The sequence below is a fragment of the Egretta garzetta genome, unplaced genomic scaffold, assembly GCF_000687185.1.
Source record: "Egretta garzetta isolate BGI_Z169 unplaced genomic scaffold, ASM68718v1 scaffold375, whole genome shotgun sequence".
Classification (NCBI taxonomy): Eukaryota; Metazoa; Chordata; class Aves; order Pelecaniformes; family Ardeidae; genus Egretta; species Egretta garzetta.
The window spans coordinates 948,920-970,392 of NW_009259786.1; the positions used below are offsets into that span (position 1 = coordinate 948,920).

General features: G+C 37.4%; 1 protein-coding gene across 2 annotated transcripts in view; it reads left to right on the forward strand.

The window, feature by feature from the left end:
• Nucleotides 1-21,473, forward strand: part of SPIN1 (spindlin 1) — a 64,006-nt gene that overhangs the window by 12,559 nt on the left and 29,974 nt on the right. The window contains exons 1-2 of one of the 2 annotated variants that reach the window (XM_009639523.2): nt 561-611; nt 16,506-16,728. In XM_009639523.2, coding sequence (XP_009637818.1) covers nt 16,677-16,728 — 52 coding nt within the window. In that variant the 5' untranslated portion in view covers nt 561-611; nt 16,506-16,676. Of the gene's footprint in view, nt 1-560; nt 612-16,505; nt 16,729-21,473 lie in introns of those variants that run through there. The other variant, XM_035895032.1, reaches the window with a different exon arrangement.

Genomic DNA, 21,473 nt, shown 5'->3' on the forward strand with positions numbered 1-21,473 from the left:
GTTTTAAAGAAAAAGGCCCCCCCCCCCCCCCCCAGTTGCATTTTGCATATGGCATGTGTATGTCATTTTCTATTCCCAACCCCTTTTACGCTCAGGAATTATGTTTTTCTTTAATTATTTCGTCACTTTGTTTTTGTTAGTGCTGCTTTTTGCCTGTGTGTGTTTGACTAGCTCTTTTCAGGCAAAATCCTATGCCTATAGTTAATTGTAACCATCAGCTGATGTATTGATAGCTTGTCTGGTTTAGTGATCATTTAGTATTATCACTGTCATTTACTTCTAATCAGCCCATATGACCTGAGGTTTAGCATTTAAAGATTAGTGCTCTTTGGCTATTAATTCTATAACCACTGATGTATGATTCTTTTAATAGTGGGTTATAGGCCTTTCCTGGCCTTTTTTTTCTTTCTCTGAAGAACTCCAGGAACATACAGAGCAGCACATAATTAAAACATAATGAAGAAGGCTTTGATCAGAGGTTCCGAAACTGGTTTTAGTTGAGTCAAAGACCCAAACAGCCTTTATCAGTGAATTATTGAGCTGGACCAACCGAGACGATCATGTCTTGCAGGTGCACCTGTCAAGGGAAGATCAAAAACTTCTGGACAGAGGTGAGCTAATTCCTACACAACAGCACTGGTCTGAGCGATGTATCCACTAATGGAACTTCTTGCTGCCTTTTATATGAAAAACAAAGGATGAAAGGTAGATAGAGTGACAAAAGTACACCTTTATTCTGATGAAAGTGAAGTTAGTTGTCCCCTTTGTTCTTCTTTGCCCATCTTTTTTAATTCCACAAATGGAAAAAACTGGCTGGCTTAGTTTATTTGGTAGCAGAGGGGGAGGAGTCGTCAGTTTTGTGTATCTGCACTTCTAGTGCTGTTGCAAAGGTCACTCAGTGTATCATGTACATGCAGATGTGTCAGAGGCTGCATGCTCTGCAGGTTCCTGAAGTTCAGAGAACTGTATTAATTTGCTGGTTATACCCAATGCAAAGCTAGGTATAAAAGTGTTTTTTATACTGCTTTCACTTTAGTGACTTTTATTCCTGATACATAAATAAGGCTGCAAGTTGAAAGGTTGTTGTGGAGCTGTGCTGGAGTATTTTATGGACAATTAGATGTTCACAGATTTTACTGAAGCATAATACTTATTATTATTTCTACAATTTTCTGCTAAGCCAAAGGGTGATTTTTTCCTCCTGTTAGTTCAGTCACCAACGGGCTGGAATCACAATTATTTATAGGGATTTCTTACTTTCTGTGGAGCTTAAATTAGCTTCAAGTAACTGTTTGCCAATCTTCTGGCACTCTTTAGGAAACTGATTTTAAAAACTGATAAGTGAATTGTCCCACATCTTGGATTGTTTTGCCACATTTCATTGCTGCCTGTCTGAGGGCTGTGAAGTGGCCAGTCAGACACTGCTGTTAAAAGCTTGTGAGGGCAAAATGGAGGAGTTTCTGCTGTTGAAGTTGATTGGGTTGATATTCTTTGTGTTCATGATGTGGGTATTGAGGTATGCTTATGGACACTTGTAATATGTGGTGAGTGTTCAGGTGTTTGTGTATACCAGATTGTCTATTTCAGTTGAATATGAGGAAAAACTTCTCTACTTTGAGGGTGACAGAGCACTGGAACAGGCTGCCCAGGATGGTAGTGGAGTCTCCTTCTCGGGAGATATTCAAAACCCACCTGGACTATGTCCTGTGCAACCTGCTCTAGGTGACCCTGCTTTAGCAGGGGGGTTGGATCTCCCAAGGTCCTTTCCAACCCTTGCCATTCTGTGATTCCGTGAAATTACCTCATCATTATTTACTTACTGTGTTTAAAAAAAAAAAATACTGTATTTTTGCTACCTAAGCAAGGATCTGTAACAATGGTTACAAGAGCTTTTGTGAATTTTGAGAAAGAAAATGTCTAATCTCTTAGAACAGAAGTGTTTTTCTTAAATGTAGTGAAGTATTGTGAAGGAATTACATTGGAACAGATTGATGAAATCAATCAGCTAGCCTTCTTCAGATGAAAACATCACTTAATTTAACTTACTTATGGAAGCTGTAAGTATAAGAAATAAATTGTAGGTGTGTGCTGAGAGGTAGTTTTTGTTATGAATGTTAGATTTTTCAGCTGTAGAAGATTCTTGTAAGTGTAACTTGTTACATCATCTCCTGGAGAGTTCTGATAAACCATGCTTAGCATGTCCCTGGATTAGTTTTCATTCAGGTTCCACTAGTGATTTTAAAGAGAGAACGGAAGCATGCTTACAAAATTTGAGAGAAGAATTTTAGGCAACTTCAGGAACTTCAAAAATGGGAAGTATAAGAGGAATAGTAAATAGACAAGATTTGGAAAATACGAGTCATAGAATGCTTTGGGTTGGGAGGGACATTAGAGGTCATATAGTCCAACCACCCTGCAGTGAGAAGGGGCATCTTTCACTAGATCAGGTTGATCAGAGCCCCATCCAACCTGACCTTGGATGTTTCAAGGGATGGAGCCTCCACCCCCTCTCTGGGCAACCCTTTCCAGTGTTTCACCACCCTCATTGTAAAGAACTTCTTCCTTATCTCCAGTCTAAATCTACCCTCTTTCAGTTTAAAACCATTACCCTTTGTCCTGTCACAGCTGGCCTTGCAAAAAAGATTGTCCTCGTCTTTCCTGTAGGCTCCCTTTAAGTACTGAAAGGCCTCAATAAGGTCTCCCCGCAGCCTTCTCATAAGAGAGGTGCTGTGTATTAATATGGATTTGCTATAATCAATTTAACCTGCCATCAAGGACACAGCTTAAAATAGGTTATAATTTTGAGGACTTTTTAAGGCCTACTTCTCTAGGATGCTATTTTATTACACATATTATAGGGAGGAGGGAAAGCCTTGAGTACACAGAATAATTCAGGAGTAGTTGGAAAAGCTATAGATGAATAATGTTGGCCTTTTTAGGAAAACTTGCTTCATTTTGTATGACCTAATAACATTTTTATTTTTTTAAAAAAAAGCTAGTAAAAGAACATGCTGATAAAACTCAAATACAACTTAAGAGTTCCGTTTAGGGGATTTTTTTTTTTTTGGTTAGGAGTTTTTTGCACAACAGGTTTTGGCTTTTTTTTTTTTTTTTAATGATGTGGCACTGTATGGATCCTGTTGCCTGCTGTTGAGGGAAAAAACAACGTTCTTCCACTGTTCTCCAGAAAAAGCTAGAATTTTCTTAAGCCATATGGAGAGAATTGTATGGTGTGATAAAGCCATCTTGCTTCGAGGGCCAGGATTATCATACTCTATTAGGTGACTGGACTACCAACATACTAGTAGAATTAAGTGTTAAGGCTTGTAATACAAGAAATAAAATGGAGCAACTTGTCAGTGAAGTTCTAATTTAATTGCCAGTGTCCTGAGGAATTAAGGGAACAGAAAGCAGAGAGGTTTCTTTTCAATCAAATCTTACTCTTACAGCAGAGACATTAACTCAATCTCCAACTCTGTGGATAGAGAAAAGCATCTTTTTCTAATAGTTTTCACAGAAACAAGATCACATTAAATCACACTCTTGCCTTTTACTGTTCAAGCATTCTACTGGTCTCCTGGGTTAGTAGGAGACCTACCCAAGTAGAGGAACTTGATTCCAGACAGCTTTACAGGTGGAAAGGTGTTAAATGTTATGTGAATGGAGTTTTGCATAAGTTGGTTGTGATCCAGAGAACCTTTCAGCACTGACATTTAAACCTAGAAAAGTTAGCTTTTGTTTTAGAGGACTAGCAAGATCAGCAGTATGTACGACTATTTTGTAAGGAGGTGCATCTCACGTGCGTAAGGATGAATTACAGTCATTTTTCACTTAAAAAAAAAAAAAAAGAAAATAAACAATGCAATGCATTGCTAGAGGAACTAGCTACCATGAGGAATACTTGTGCTTCTGAAAGCCTTCTAGAAACAGCTGTATTTGTAGAGAAGCTCCAAGATGGATTTTGCAATACTTAGATCCTATTAAAAGCAGCATGAGGGGGAGATGCTGAGTTGCTGAAAAATTGGACCAAGTGTTCAGTGCGCTGTTCACAGCTGGAATATTTGGCCTCTAAATGGATATTGACGATGCCCAAAACATTTCTAATACCAGTATTTTTTGTTCTCACAGGTTGCATGCCATGTAGAGTAGATAGTCATGTCTTAACTGTGATAAAAGGTACTGTTGAAATAAGGAAACTCTAAATGAGAACCTATCTTGCCCTGAAAATTTCTTTAGCTGCAGAAAACCAGGAGTAAACTCCTGTGTATGTACGTATAGATACATACTGTTTCACCAAAGCAATGAACAGTAAGCAGGTCAGAAAGAACAATATTATGTACAACCAATAGCTTTAATTATGTTGCTGTCTTTAACAATAAATTAGGAAAACTTTTTGCTCTTTCTCTAGAAATACTGGTTATGTTATTCTGTATTCCTCAACACTGTCCCTTGAAGGGCTTAATATATGCAAAGTGCTTATCCGTCATGTGTGATACTCGTCTTTCGTGTTCAGCTATAGAAGGTAAAGTTCCTTCTGGGTTTGGGGCTGTTCCACCTTTTAAATCCATAAGGTGAAGAGGCCACTTGAAATAACCAGTGTACTTCTTTCTCTTGCTGTACACAGTTGTGCATGCATGGATACACACGCCTGAAATTCATTCTGACCAGTGCTTGTTTTCATTAACTGTCTTCTTAAGTGTTTGCTGCTGAATGGTGAAGAAAATAATTCTTTCCAGTTGCATACTTGCTCATTAAGGGAGAAAGGCTGGTGGTGAAGTTAGAGCTAATAAAGTGCTTGTCAGGACTTTGCTTCTTAATGACATCAACTAATTTTGGTCAATTTGTGGAATTTGGTAAAATTACTTATTTTAAACTGGAAGAAAAATTAAATGCTTCAAAATCCTGTGCTGCCTTTTGTTCTTAAAGTTGTGGCTAGTCATATAAGATCAAGTGCATTAGCTGTTAAGTTTTATGTATTGTAATGGAAAATATTGCTCTCATTTAAAATACAAACGCAATGGTTTGGATAGCTTAACTAATATTTTAGTATTTTAAAAACATTTTCTCTTTTAAAAAATAAGAAATTGCATTCTGCTTGTTTATGTGTGCCCTGTGTTTTGCTGTTGGCTGGCTAAAACTGTTGAATACTTACCTGAAAATGATTTATGACTTGACTTGTGAACTATCATTTAAAGTTTTCTGACAAACATGGTTCATTAATGAAGATTCGGTACTTTACTGCAATGAGTGTTTGTGAACTAAGAGCTGCCAGTATGTTGGAAAGTATTTTCACCTTTAGATTTTCATTAAGGTAGTAGGTGTTGAATTTCTGCTATAGGGTTTTTATTATTTTGGATGGCCTTATGAATTTAATTGTAAATGAGAGAACATGGCATGGAAGGGGACCATTGGTTCTAAACCTTCATGGAGAAACATCCATCCTCTTACAAAACAATGGAAAGAACAGTGTGTAGGAGCTGGTCAAAATAACACTGGTGTAAGATTCAGGATTAATAATGGCTTCCTTCTATTGAATTTAGAACTGATGGGATGATAATGCGGTGGGAAATGCTTCTAAAGAAGACATAAAAGGACTTTGTGGTACTGGCAGATAGCGGTGCTGTGTGTCTGCCCATGGTTCTGTTTATGCTGGAAGCCACTTCATGTTCAAATTTGGGAGGACTAACAAGTCCTCCCAAAAATTGCTTTTGACTGCCTGAGATCAGCCATTAGGACTTGTATCTCTTATTCTGGATATATGCTTTAAGCTCTTTGGAGTGAACTTCTAATAAAACTTGTCAAAATTGTTTAATTGTCTTCATGATGATATAACCAGGAAAAATAATTGTATTTTTTCTGCAGAAAGAAATTACAGCCTTCTTGATCCAATATTTTAACCTTTAGATCAGAGAGGTGAAACTGAAGAGTATAAAGAATGTATCTGTGGTAAGGACATAGCATATAAGAGTATATCTTTATGCTATATATATTTTTATGCTATATATAGCATAAAGAGTATATCTTTAAGGACATAGGATGTTTTTACTAAAAAAACCTAGTGAACTGCTGCTGAAAAACTTCAGTTCTGAACAAATAAGCACTGAGCAATTCCTGTTCATGCATACTTAACAGAGACCCACTGGAGTTTGCCAGCAGAGCCCCCCAAGTCCTGCGTATGTTTTCTTTCTATCCAGCATTGTGTGGGTTGGATAGGATTGCAACCATAATGCGGTAGCGTGTCATTTGTTGTGCTCTGAGTACAACCAGTGAGTTGTCTTCTGTTTATATTCTGTGTTCTCCTTTATGCTTTTTTCTAATGGTTTTGTTACTGACTAAAACAGAGAGGTTTTTCAGAGGTGATTGCTAAGTTATTTGTGACAAGTAGCCCTCAGTGAGAAACCAGAAACCACAGAGAAGCATGTACTGCAGCTAGTTTTTGCAAACAGGCTAGGACAGAAAAAAATGCTGCAGTGATCCCAAGAGTGTATTGGTATGAGGAACTACGTAAAAAAACGTTGGGCAGCTGATTGCACTGGTCATTATCAAATGACTGGAGGAATTTTTCTGTAAAGCAATAGAAAAATGACAAATGCAAGGAAGACTGGACAGCTGAAGTTGGGAGAAGGTAATGCAGAAAGAGTGCACAGCGGTGCTTGGGAAATAAGGTCTTTAAATAGACTTTATAAAGAAGTGAAAGACTTCTTAGTTTGCTTTAGTTCAGTGTTCTGGAGCAGCAGATAGCTTTAGAAACAACCGCTTTGACAGGTAGAAAGGCCTAGCCCATCTGGAAGGGTAACTGATGTGAAATAAATGCAGCCAGAGCCAGGAAAGCTGGGTGCTGACAGTGGCACAGACTTCCTAACCTGGTACTGTCGATAGAAGCTCTTGAATGTACATATGCAGTATTAATAGTAATTTCTGTTGTGCGCTCATTAAGGCCCATCTCACCTCTAAACCAGTTATCCATGTACTTAAAATCCTGTGAAATGTGAGTAGAGCAGAACTCTAAAGAACATGGAAAGAAATAATTGTGCTTTTATAAAGAAAACTGTATGTGATTAGAACAAAGCAAATATAATGGGTGCACAACTTTGCCTTGAATACTTGTTTTACTAAATATCAGTGCATTGTGGCAAGTTTCAAGGATCCTACTAGGAAAAAAGTTCATAATTTGCATACTTTAGATTAAGAGAAGAACTTCTAGAGTTCCATAGAATAAAAGTATTTAAACCCAAAACTTAGAAGCCTTTTTTTAACTTACCAAGCAGTTTCTGTATGCAAAAAAGTTCAATTCAACTTTGGTATTTCTAGGGCTTGATTTCTGAATTGTACTTTTCTTATATGTAATTTTTAGATAAGGTTCAAATATTTTGATTTGTTTTCAGGATGCACTGTATTGTATGCTGCTGCATTGCCTTGTGTTTAGTTTGCATATTCTTTGAGCACATTTTTTTATTGCTCTGAAATATGAAATCTAAGGAATCTAAACATTAGTTACATTGTTATCTTGGAGTTTCAACAGCTTGGGCTACAACAGTTCATATTGCAGTTCTGTAATTTGATTATGGGCTGTGTTTTACAGTGTTCTTAGTAGCACAGAATTTGCTGAAATAAGATAACGGGAAAACTGTCTCACAGGTTTAACATACAGGTTGTGAAGCAAGCTTCCCTATCAGATTTCATTGATCAGAAATTTATGTATTGGAGTTCTTGTCCTGCTTTCTTTTTCATTTAACAGCTCTTACTCCCTTAAAAGAATCTGAAGTCATATTTTTAGGCAATTTTGAATGTATAAAGTGATTCTGATATGACCCAGGTCATGAAGTTTCGTTACAAAATTATTACTTAATAATATCGGTGCCAAAATTGTCACACTTAATTATTTGTCAATTACATTTTGCTGCTGCATGAAGTGTTGATGACACTGAAGCATGATGTCAAGCCTCTGAGGACATTTATGGATCTTTCTATGTTAAGTGGCAGATAACTTCTGGGTGGCAGCCTGTGTAGGGTAACTGCTAATTCTGTGTAGCGCTTAACTTTCTTCTTAATGGTTCTCTCCAAAAGTAGTCCTCTGACCATTTGTGAAGTCAGCAAGAAAATAGGTGCAGCTCGCTTCTTAACAGTTAGGGTATGGCAATGAAGGCACGGACTCCGAATTCATGCACAAGTGGAATTGGAATCACTTTATTTAAGACTTTACATCCTTTTATACTGATCACAAAACAAAGCCACTGCTTTTTCTCTTATCACCTAGCTAGTTGGCAAGCGCTGAGTCCAAGCCTTATATGGAAATAAAATTCATCTTGCGAAGTCCATTGGTCATAGCATTGACCTTGGTTTTCTCACTTAGCTCTTGTTTTACTTCTATGGCTTGTGGCCAATGAGGCAAAGGATATCTCCGGTGTCCAGCTCAGCTGCCACATCTGCAGATTCTGTACTTGTTCGCACATTAGGGCACTTTTAAACTTCTGATCAGTTTTATCCCTAATCCTTTATCATTATATATGATCTTAATTTCATGCTAGAAAGAAGTCTCTTTATGGGAAGGCTTTTTATGCATTGATGTTGTAGCTCTGTAGGCTTCTAGAGTAGGGTTTCATTACCATAACTGCACATTAAAGCTTCCCACACAGTGATTGCTTGAACTACTTTGACAGACATTGGAGGGTTAATAGTGGAACTTCTTATGGGTTATGTTGAAATTCCTACCCACCTTCTTCGTAGGACACTGTAGAAGATACTTCCAGGTCTCTGATGGATCAGGCTTCAACTTCTGCTTTTGTTTGCTAAGGATGTGGACAATTCGTTCTACGGGCTTTTTTCCTACCCCACTGAAGAACAAATAGAAAAACTAGACTGGTGCAACCTGGGGCTTTGTAACCCTGAAGGTAAATACCAGTTCACTTATGATGTGTTCCTACATACATCCACATGAAAGATCCTGCAAGGGAAGAAATCCAGATATTTTTTCTGAGAGATACCAAAATGGCAGATGAAAACAATGGTATTGTGCAAACAGATGAATGTTGTATGAAGATTGGTGGGATGGAACAGAGAGAAAGAGGGAAAGAAAGAATATGAAGAGCATGCAGGCTGCACTACAGTATCTGTGCCTAATTTTTTGCTGTTGTTATTGTCAAAAGTTACTGCTAATTATCTGTAAAAAAAAAAAAAGTAAATTGAAATATATTTGAGGTACTTCTGTGCTTTCACTGTACAGATATTCAGATAGCTATTTGTCAGACAGCTATTGGGCTCTGCCAGGCTAACAGCTGACCTGCTAGTTGAGTCATCTCTGGCACTGTATATTTGACAGTTCACTATTTACTCTCTGCTTCTACGTGTGGCCCACTGAGTAAAAATCTTAGATATGTGTAAATGCAGTGCATTTCATGGGGAATCCCTTGGAACTGTGTTTATGGAATGCCACTTGTGGAGACTGATGCTTTTTGAGGCCAGAATTCCACATGCGTGTTGGATATGGAGTTTATACTGTATACTGAGGGCTAGCATAAAATATCAAGCCAGTCAGATGAGAGTGAGATGATATTGCTGTAATTTGTAGTCAACCAGAAAGTCTGAAATAATCATTTGATTGAAGTAGGATTTGGATGCACTTTAGAAAGTGACATCTTGGTACATTTCTAAAAAGGAGGCGTTTGATTCTAGATTCCTAAACTTTAAAAAAAAAGTAGTTCTTGCTGTGTAGAGAGACTTTGCCTCTTTCAGTGTTTAATTTCTAGGCAGCTAAACTTGTTAATCAGTTTCACTGATGTAGCATTGACTGTTTTCCTAGGCTGTAAACCACTTGGAAATTCTTACATTTTATGGTTGTTTTTCACCAATGGATTTTATTTATTTCAATAATGCGATGCATACCTCTGTGAATGTTTAAGACAAACACTTTACCTTTCATTGTAGGGTGCTCAGAATTAACTTTCTGAAATTGATGTCTCTCCCAGTAACCCAGGGCTTTTCAAGGAGCAGATGCCAGCAAAATATGTCCAAATGGGATATAGCATGTTCTTCCTGTAATTTTGAACACTTGTCCAGGATGGTAATGCCAAATGTGATTACCCTGGGTTTCTTCTTGTTGTTTGGTGGTTTTCTGCAGAAAGAGAAAAATCCCACTTTGTGTGTGTGTGTGAACTTTTTGCACCTTGTATCTCCCACAGTAACTATTTATGTAAGTATATGGTATTGCAGACAAGGCTAAAAATTATTTTATAAGCTTTTGGAAGAACTAATATTTTTTAGTATTTAACCTGTAATTTTTCTTTTTTTTTAATGGGAAATAGGTGCATTCTGACATACGGGCTGAGAATCCTGTGCTCTCCTGCTCACTTTACTGATACTTTTACTACAATTTAGAACCGTAGTGTGGGAATTCTGCAAATTGCAGGATAGTACTCTGATGCTGGGACAGTGGTCATTAAGCCCCTGAAATTAAAAAAGATAAGCAAGTTTGTTTAAAATGCTGGTTTATAATACTGCCTCTGAATTCTTACTGCTGCCTTTACAAAGTGGCTGAATTATACACTGCCAGAGTTTATTTCAAATTACACCTGTTGCAAAAGTAAGAATTCTTAAATGCTAAATTGGATGAAGTGAGACAGACTGTTTTAATGATGTATGTAATGGGAAAAATGCAGTGGAAATAAAGAACCAAACTTCTGTTGTCTGAGTAACAGCTAGATTTTGCTAAGTCAAGAGGTAAAAAACAAGCATGGATAGGAATCATTGGAAATTACACTTTCAGGATTTCTCTGTGGCTGTTGTTTCCTCTTTTTTTTGTGTGAGAATTTTGAATGCAGTCTTTGAGAGTTACCATTTGCATGTGTTCTTGTAAAACTGTACTAATGCTTCAGTGAAGTTAATTTAAAAAAAATTAAATCCACATTTCATCTGCAATACTGTTTTGAACTTTACTAGAGCTATGGTAAGGACATGTGATGAAAGAGGATTTAGACAAAACTTGTTCAAACTGTTGCCTGAGGTAGAAGACTTTAGTATCTTTTGCAAAGCTACCTATTTCATTCTGAACTATTGGGATAATGCTCCAAAATAATATTACTGTTGATAGTTGTTCTTCTACTAGAGTGCCTTCAGGTTTTTTAGGATTCCTAAATTATGTCAGATTCTCTGGTTTTACACTATAACAAAAAATTGTCTTCAAAATTTACCAGCAAACCCTTTTTTGCTCTATTACAGTAAGTAGTGTGTCCATTTGTTTATGTAAAATGTTTTTGTAAATAATTATTTATAAACAGAAACCACAATGTGCTGTGTCTTGCATTCTGTATTGTTAACACAAAGTTAAAATCCAGGAGTTTGCTGAAAGGTTAAAAACATTCTTATTCAGTTCCAGAATCATCATTAAGTGTCATAGTCTGACCCCTAGAATTCATCAGGTGTACGCATGTGCTGCTTCCTCTTTAGCAGAAACTGTGTAGTATTTGGAGTCGCATTCTCAACAGAAGTCAGTTGAACAGTAAGTTGACACTCTACTGACAAGAGATAGCTTGCACAGACTTTAGATTCTTCCAATCTTCTGCTGAATAATCTGCCATGCATAACTAGAGCATTGTAACATGAAGGTAACTTAAAATTTTACTCATGTTTTTGTATATTACCATAGAATCACAGAGTGGTTTGTGTTGGAAGGGACCCTTAAAGATAATCTAGTCCAGCCCCCCTGCCATGGACATGGACATCTTCAATTGGATCGTGTTGCTCAAAGCCCTATCCAGCCAAACACATGTGCATTTGTGTGCATGTTTGAATATATGCATATACAGTTGCATGTTGAGGCTGCTTGTTCCGGTATGACTGTAGACAAATAACACATCTATGGGCAGAGGAAAAACTGCAGAGGCAGGCATAGGGGAGGGATAGCAGTACTTGATTTGGGGTCTTTCAGTTTATAAATCCATAGCTGAAATGTATTGTTCTTCACATGCTTTAATCTTCTCAGACATCAGATGTTACTACCCACATAAAATCATAGTGATAGAATAAAAAAAAAGTTCTTAATAAGCAATATGCTGGATGAGCCAGTAGGATACTTCAAAACAAATTTGGAATTTGAGTGGCTGAATTCTTATACCACAGGGCAGTGTTGGGGCTTTTTATTAGGGAAGGAAAAAAAAAAGTAACACAAACTAAACTCGGGCATATATTTTTATTCCCCCTGTTATTTAGGAGATATTTTAACATTAAGATTGCCTTTGGGGAGGGAGGTGCAGAGGACTTGCATAGGATGATCCTTTCTATTCATATGGTACATACATGCTTCATCCAACTATTTAGTGCTGAAGCCATGGTACTACTTTTGAAACGTGCACCAGCAGTTCCGAGACGAGTTACGGAAATCAAGATACTGCTTAGAGAGGAACCTCGTTGGGTGATACATTTCATTTCAGAAGGACTCCTTCCACCAAACAGTCTTGCGATGTGTTGTGATGTGCTGGTCCTCCACTGAACAACTACCAGTGAAAACTTATGGGGGGCAGGGAGGAGGGGGAGGCATTGCATTAAAGAGGAATGTTTTAGATATTAAAGTGAAAATGTTGATGTCCGCCAGGTAGTGCCAGAAGGCCTGGTCACTGGTAGCTCAGGAAGCAGGAATAGGCCTCCTGAGGACAGTGCCAGCCTATACTTAATATCAAAGGGTGTATAATCTGAATTTGCAGTTCTGCATCTAAGAGATACAAGCAACACGTGCTGGTGCCCTTCCTCTCTTTCCAAACTTCTACCCCAAAAGCATTTGCGAAAAGCAAGTGTTCTGATACTGTTTCCTTCCGTGTTCGTGATGGTAAAATTTAGATAGGCTATTTAGGAGTGAAACTCTTACCTTTGTGGTTATCATGGCAGTAGCACTGATTATCACAACTATGTTTTTGTCGTGCTAACATCTCTCTTCCATGAACAGTAGGGTCATGAAGCTTTCACTAGAATGCAGTAAACAACGTTGTGCTGTGTGCTGCAGTGAAATGTATGTAATTTAGCGGAATAACAAGCATGAAAGTTAACAAAGTTAAGCTAGAGAATTATTCTTGGTGGTTACACTCATGAGCTAAAAAGCTCGTGTAAAAACGTTTTTGTGTTTCTAAACAACTAAATTTATAGAGGGGGTTAAGCTGGTTCACAGTGAAAGCTGCAGTCTGTGTGCATGCTCATTTTTCCTCCTTTTGCCTTTAATACTGCAAAAATAATTCTTAACACAGCTTTATTTTTTCTGTCTTCATACTGTGTCCTCCTCCCTACTCTGATAGCATGATTGTACTATTCTTATTAAAACTGGTACGATTGACAACTTGTAGGGCTTGCATTTTTAGTCTAGCACTTAGCCTTTTGTGAAACACTCCACAATAATTTGAACACTATCTGACAAAGTATTCATCTAATTTCCACATTGGATTTCTTTTGTGTGCTGTGATCTAGGAAGGCTTGTAAAAACAAACAAGTGAAACACCTGGGCTGGTGAGTAGTTGCAGATGATGTCAAGTCAAAAACAATGTCTTTAAGTGAAGCCTGCAGCTGCATTGCTGGTGACCTGTGCTGTCAGCAGGCACTGGGGAAATGGGTGCCCAACTGGTAGGCAGTGGCACTTCTCTTCTGAAAGTTACTGGCAGTCTGTGAACTATTTTGGATGTGTCGGTCTAGATCCAAAAATGCTACTTGTCTTGGTTTTGCTATATCTGCTGTGATCAACAGAGCCTAAGAAGTTGATTGTTTCATAAGTCATCTTGCATGCAGCCAAATAAAAGAGTTCCTACTCTTCCATAACAGTACAGCTTAATGCTACTGAGTGTGTCAGAGGCATGTTTAAAACTTCTTTCCTACTTTCATGTGGAACATGACGTTCTTTGAGGCTTGTAATAAAATTTTGTAATAAAGCATCTTGTATTTTGTGAGTTAATTTTTTGATGATTTTGCGTATTGTGAGGGGGTTTTTTCTTGATGACTTTCCATATTAGGAGTTTAAGATTTGCATGATGGCATTAAATATGTTGGGTTTCATTCATCATATTTAAGAATCCTAAGTTTTATGGGTTTTTGGTTTATTTTTAATCATGTGAGACTTGGTTACATATGCTTTAAAAGTCAAGATGTTCTCAAAATAAATCAGTTTATTTTCAGAAAATCAGATTTTATCCCTTATTAATATCTTCAGAACTGTCAGTGTGAAACTGAAATGTAAATTGAATTCAGAATGCTAGTTTTAGGAAGACTCAAGTTTCACTTGCTTTTAGCTAAAATCTTTGAGGTTTTAAATTAGTGCCAGTAACTGGATTAGTTTCTAGAAAGTCAGATGGAACTGCTGAATCAGGTTTTGACTTCAGTAGCCTCGTGTCCTTAGATTCAGAGAGCACAATGAAATACCTTAAGTGCTAGCAAATGAATTGTGACCTTGAAAAGATTAGGAAGTAATTTTCCTTTTCAGAGGTACGAGTTCAGATTTGTGGCGTAGTAAGGATTGGGGGTATACTGGAGGGAAAAAAAAAAAAGTTAACTGGTAGAAAACCACAACTGTTGCGGTGTTTTAAGATAACTTTATAAACATAGCTACCTAACAACCAGTGAAATTAAGATATCTATGTAGTACTTTATATTTTTGCCATGAGTTTGAAATCTTGGAGGGAGAAAGTACATAATACAGGAGTTACTCAAGATGCTGTAAATTATTTTATAGGTCAACAGCTTACTGCCAAAGTTAGTTTCTAAATCGCAAGGATTTTCAGAATTTGTTTTTGTGATGGGGGGTTTTTTATGGTTTTGGGGTAGGTGGTTTTTTTAAGTAGAAAAATATAATACTAGATTACAGTTCATTCTCTAATCGCTCTCCTGGAGGAAAAAAAAAGGGTCTCTTGTATGCTTATGCAGTGCCTGTGAGACTGAATATGGTAGTATATCACAGCACTGCTCTGAATTCAGAGTTTGTTTTCATAAGTGTTGCTTCTGTGCTAATGTATTTTAATGTATTTTTGAGTTTAGTAGAAAAAACAATCTTATGCTGTGTTCTAGTAAAGTAAAGCAAGCCTAATTTGCTTCCTGTTGCATCTTCAAGCCTTTTAAAAATTTGACTCTTGTTGCCCTGGTATCTATCAGTATTGCTGTGTATACACTGGTAGATTTCAGGAAGAGATGAAATGTGGAAAAACTACTAAGTTCCTGTAAATGAATTTTTAGCTTTCATTTCACACATTCTTATGAATCCTGACACTGAATGTCTTAAGTTAGCTCTTCCAAACATAGTACAGATCTTTCTAAATAAAAACTTTAGATTGCTAAATTTTTGTTTCCCTTTTACTGTTTTTTCCCTAGAAGTGCTCCTCAGTGTTGCTCCAGTGTTCCTAGAAGTTAACGGGTGCTGATTCATGGAAGAATTGGCAAGCGTTGTTAGATGTAAATGCATCTTTCTGCATAACACTTTTACCATGCCTCAAGGCATGTCCTTGTGTGTTCTTTTACTCAGTAAGGCATGAGCATAAGGTACGCTTCTTCCCTCAGCATGGTGACTAGTTTGGGGCGTTCCTCTGTTTCTAACTCCTGTATGAAACTTGACAGCAGGTTCCAAAACTGAAGTAAAAGAGGAAGAACCAGTACTGATTAACAGAATACAGGGTATGTGATTACAGCGATGACATGTCTTAAGGAAATGAGGCTAAAAGGATCATCTGACCTCACTTGTACTAGCTGTGTGCAGCGCTGAAGTAATGGATTAATCTAGATAAATGTTGCCTGACAAGAAATGTTAGTCTGAAATAAGTTAGCCTGTAATTCTTAAATTTTCAGGTGATCACAGGTTTCTGTAATTAAATCCTGAAAAGGACTTTCAAGAGCTGTCCTCACTTGTCTCCTTCATCTAGAGAAATGGTGATGACTAAATGTTTTGGGAATCTGATGAGTTTAGGTGTAGAGAATTGCCAAAAACTTCTACAGATCATCTATGAACCGATGACTTACTCAACAGATTGGTGGCTTGAATAGTCATTGCAGCAGAGTTCGTGTATTGGAACCTTTTACATGTTAGATTTTTTTAACAGACTTTTTATTTTTTTTAACTTCTATGAAGCAAAGTTGTTCTGCTGTGTGGGTGTGAGGATGGTTTGTTTCTAATAAATGGAAATAGTTGATTTGTGCTTTACCTCTCGTGAAGGTAGTACAATTTATTTTAAGCTAGTAGTCATTCTTCCCTGTACTAAGCTTGGTAATTTTTAAGAAGCTTTCATTTCTGTATGTAGTTGACTTTGATGTGATATGAACTTGCCTATGAATATGGGGGAAAATTAGCAGCCCTAGTATTTATTTTGCTGTAGTCCTGCCTATATGCCCTCTGTTTGCTGAATACTTTCAGAATAACAATATGAAAGAACTTCCTGTTGAGTATGAAAACAAGCATTAAACTGAAACAAAATATTTTTATCTTCACCAAGTCAGTTAATGCTTACCTTAACCAAGTCTCAAACTGTTTTTATTTTACCTGTTTTGTTTTTCAGAGTACTGTAATTGAAAGTGCATCTTCTACATATGAAGGACAAATTCATGATTGAATGGTGGATTAATAAGTAGCTGTCTTATTGTAAGAGTAAGACAATATCCTGGGAGTTGGGAAGAACTGGATTTTCACCCTAGTTCAGCAGCTTTGCTGCTCACTTAAACACAGATGAATGAAGACCCCATTTGGAAAATCACCAGGTCAGCGGTCCAGAGCTGATGCAGGTGAGGTGTTTTTCTCAGTGGTTTGGTTTTAGTGTGTAAAAAGAGTTCTTATTTTACAATTTTTTTTTTTACATGCTAATGGTTTTATAAAGGTGTTAACATTCGTGTCTTAAAAGAACATTTGCTTGTTGCAGAGGTTGATGAATTGAAAAGGCATACATAAATTTAACTTAGCATTACAGATGTACATAAGAAGTGTTTAATATAGTCTATAGTATCAAAGTTCTATTGGAACTGTAAGTTACATAAAATTCTAAAAGAACAAAATCAATTTTGTTGTAGGACTACATTGACGTAGTAAGGGGAGAATTTCTGTTTTCATCTCAGAAGTTCTGGAACATAAACTTATTCACCATATAAATATAACTTATAACTTCATGATTTTATAGGAGCTGATCAGCTAGTAACGGTGAGAGAGAACGTCTTGAAAACACTGCAAAAATGCAAACACTGTTGCTACCATGTGTGTTCTCTAAACTGAAATAGATTTTAAAACTATTTATTATTCAGAGAAATGCAAAATATTAGTAAGCATTCATCCTCTTATGACTTGTTAGGTTTATTCAAAGTTTGGCAGCTTGAAAGAGTAATGAGTCTCAGTCAGTCTTTGTATGCTCTGTAACATTATCAGCAATGATGCAGGAAAAGCATCAGGTGACCAATGAAGAATTATTCTGTGGGTTGATACTTTGTCCTGGATGAATTCAGCTAGATTCTGCTTCAGCTGTGCATTCTGCCTGGTCTAGTGTGGGACAGGGACTAGAAGTTATCATTTGGAAGTTGAGAATTCTACAGACCAGCACTTTGAGGATTAAAAGGTTACAGATGAATGTTGGTCATTCTTCTGTTCAATTATTTGCTTTTCAGTTGAACTTATTTAGGTAATATAAATTGGTTTGTATATTTAGTCATTTTTTTTCTGTTACTTCACGTTTTTCAGGGGAGAGAAGTGCCCTTCCCATTTTGTGCTGCAGTGACTCACTAGTCAGTGACATATGCCGGGAAGACTTTGTAGACCCATGATGCAGCATACTTTCTATCACCAACAGTTGTGCATGGTGCTTTCTAAAAATCTCAAGAAACTGTCATCTATAATAGGGAAAAGTCAGTTAACTTGTAAAATACCCAAGCAATAGTCCATTCTGGTGCTTTCAAATACTTATCCAATTCATTGAGAACTGAAGCAATTGATACTGGAAAATTTCCCTGAAACCCTTTTGGAAACTTTCAAAACTGTGCTTACCTGTGATGAGCTTACATTAATGTTAATTTGCTGTCACTGATTTGAAACATCCCCTGATTTCAAGGGTAGCTTAGGCAAATATTTTTAATAAACAGTTTTGAAGGAGAGACCCAGTACAAAGTCATAAATGCTTGGTTCAGTGAGTTTTCCTTCCAAAAACTGATGAGTCATCCTTCCTCTTGACACTAGCAGAATACCTGTGGGAGTAGAATTGTATTTGCAACAGAAAACAAAGGAGAGCAAGCTTTGACCTGGTACTTAACTTCAGTCTTGTTGACTTCTAAGCATTAACTGGGCACTGTGCCTGAGTTAATTCAGACACTAGGTTTTTAAGGGAACTGTTAGAAGACTTTTATCTAGTGACTTCAATGTGACATGATGAACAACAAAACTACAGCACAGATTTAAAGTGTCATAATGTGAAACTTACATAGAGGGTGTTTATGTGGCTGATTTTTTTTTCTGAAAACTGAAAAAGTTAAAATAGGATGTTTTACTTAAATATGTTAAAGAAAATTTTGCTTCCTATTTGTCCTTTTGACTCTTTACAAAAAAAAAAAGAAGAAAAAGAGAATATATAGACTTATTTTGAAATAATTTTTCCATTATTTGCTCATTATAGTTTGTCCTGTAAATGGCACCATGCCAATTTGTCATTAAAATTTCCACACTTCAGATGCCATTTTGGCTTTTTTATACCCCTATATAAAACAGTTACAATTTGCCCGTATCTTCTTTTCTCTGAAGTTTTTAAATCTTATCTGAGAAGCCCTTAACTTACATTCATTTGATTAATGTAATATCACTGTGATTTAAATACAAACCCGTAAGTCATACGTACTTTGTCTGCTTCAACTCTTGGCATAGTTGTGGCCTAGGCCTGGGTGTTGCCATCTTTCAGCCTCCAGCTGAAATTCTTGAGGAAGACAGCTGCTGACCTCCTTGCTGTTGTTGCTCCTCCTCCTGATCATATTTGGTGGGCTGAGGCTGGATAGCTTTTACTGAATTTTGGGGGGGGAAAGAAGAGGGGGCATGGAATTATCTGCTCTCTATTTCCTGATTATGGATACACCTTAGGAAAGAGTACAGCAGGCAACTGTCATTAGGAGACTGCGTAGCTGACTCTGCAATGAAGATTGAGCATTTTAAGACAGCTACTGAGCAAGAAAGACAGAATGTTTATCACAGCAGTAGTTTCACTGATAGAGGTCAAATTATTTCTTGAAAAGTAGAGCAAATGCAGTAACTGAATTCATCAGTTTATAAAATTATGATTTTGATGGCTGGAAGAGTGTCCTTGCGATGTGATACAAATTACAATTATAACGAGTTAGTTGTTGGTGGTTTTTTTTGTTTTTTAAAGTGTCTCTAGGAGAGAAAGCTATCAAAAGTGCAACCAGCTAAAGTGACAGAGTGGTTTAGGTGGCAAATCTCCCCCTTCTTTCTAGAATGAGAATTTTTTTTACAAACAGGTGAAGAGGTATTCTTCCTTAGTTTTATGTTAAAAGTTTATTTGCTAGGGAGGAATGACTTCTAGTCCTGCAGTTGTGGCAATGTTCTTTGTGTTTGGATAAACTATGTGTTGGTGACTTTGAAAGTCATGGTGATGTTTTGGGTTGCTTTTGGTGGGGGTGTTTTTTCTTATTTGGGAATGTTAAGGATTTACCCTAGTTAAGTGATTATTGCATTTGACAGTTGCTTTATTTGAAATAATTAGTAATGACAGTAACAGTGGGGGTGAGCATGCCATGTGTTACCTACATAATTGGAGAGATACAGGTTTGATGGATAGACTGTTACATGGATAAAGAATTGACTGTATGGCTGCATCTAAAGAGCAAAAGCTCAGTCTCCAACTGGAAACCAGTAACAAGTGATGTGCATCAAGGTTCTGTACTAGGGCCAGTGCTATTTAGTATCTTTATCAGTGACATAAGTGGTGGGATTGAGTGCACCCTCAGCAGGTTTGAAGATGACACCAAGCTGAGAGGTGCAGTTGATTCACTAGAGAGAAAGGATGCCATCCAGAGGGACCTTGGGAGGCTTGAAGAGTGGACCTGTGCAAACCACATGAAGCTTAACAAGACCAAGGGCAAGGTCCTTCACCTGGGTTGAGGCAACCCCCAATATCAACACAGACTGGGAGATGGCTTGGGGGTACTGGTGGATGAGAAACTGGACATGATCTGGCAATGTGAACTCGCAGACTGGAAAGACAATTCTGTCCTGGGCTGTGTAAAAAGAAGCGTGGCCAGCAGGTTGGAGGAGGTGATTCTGCCTTTCTGCTCCACTCTGGTGAGACCTCACCTGCAATACTGTGTCCAGGTCTGGGGCCCTCAGCACAGGAAAGACATGGGATTGTTGGACCAGGTCCTGAGGAGGGCCACAAAGATGATCCGAGGGCTGGAACACCTCTCCTGTGAAGAAAGGCTGAGAGAGATGGGGTGTTCAGTCAGGAGAAGAGAAAGTACCAGGGAGACCTTATTGCCGCCTTTCAATTTATATGGGGGGCTTTACGAGAAAGATGAAGAGAGGCTTTTTACCAAGGCCTGTAGTAACAGGACAGGGGGTGATGGTTTTAAACAAAAGGGGGATGATTTGGATTGGATATAAGGAAGAAATTTTTTGCAATGAGAGTGGTGAGACACTGCAACAGGCTGCCCAGAGAAGTTGTGGATGCCCCATCATTGGAAGTGTTCAAGGTCAAATTTGATGGAACTTTCAGCAACCTCATCTAGTGAAAAGTCCCCCCCCCCACAGCAGGGTTAGGCTAGGTGATCTGTAGAGGTCTGTTCTGTGATTTGCTAGAACAGCTATAAAAGAAAGTCTTGTACATTAACAAGAAACTTTTAAACAGGATTTGCTGTGCTTTGCAGTATTATTGATGCAAATATCTTATTGTGACATTTACTACCTTCCTTTTTTAAAGACGGTTGCCACTTCCAGGAAACATATGAAACATGTAGTGTTTCAGAACAGCTAGATACTTCAAGTGGAAAACAAGTTTTTCAAAGTATTTCCTATAAAATTGCTATCCTCTGGGATTAGATAATACAGCATTAGGATATTCTTTCTATTATTAATTTTTCCTCCTGATTAAAAGATAACAGTGAAAGCATGGAAATAGCTTACAGACTTTATATTTGATCTGTTAATCAAGTAAAAATTATAAAATCCTGGGATTCTAAGAGACTCTTGTACAGGCTACACAAAACGATCTGGAGGTATAGATAAACTGTTGTGTCAGGTATTCAGAGGCTGATATGATTTCTGTTACAAAATTCAGTGCACTACCAAAGCTTCTTGCTATTGCCTTTTTGATTTCATCCTGTTGTAAAAAGACTTACCGATCAAATGATGTTACAGGTGTGGTGGCTTCTTTTTTTCAAAGGAGCCAATTTTAATCTGTCCTGTCTGCTTGCCTACAAAGGAAATGCTTTCATTTGCTGTAAAAGGTGTAAAGGAATAGGTACACTTGATTAAAATATCTGGCTTTTGAAAT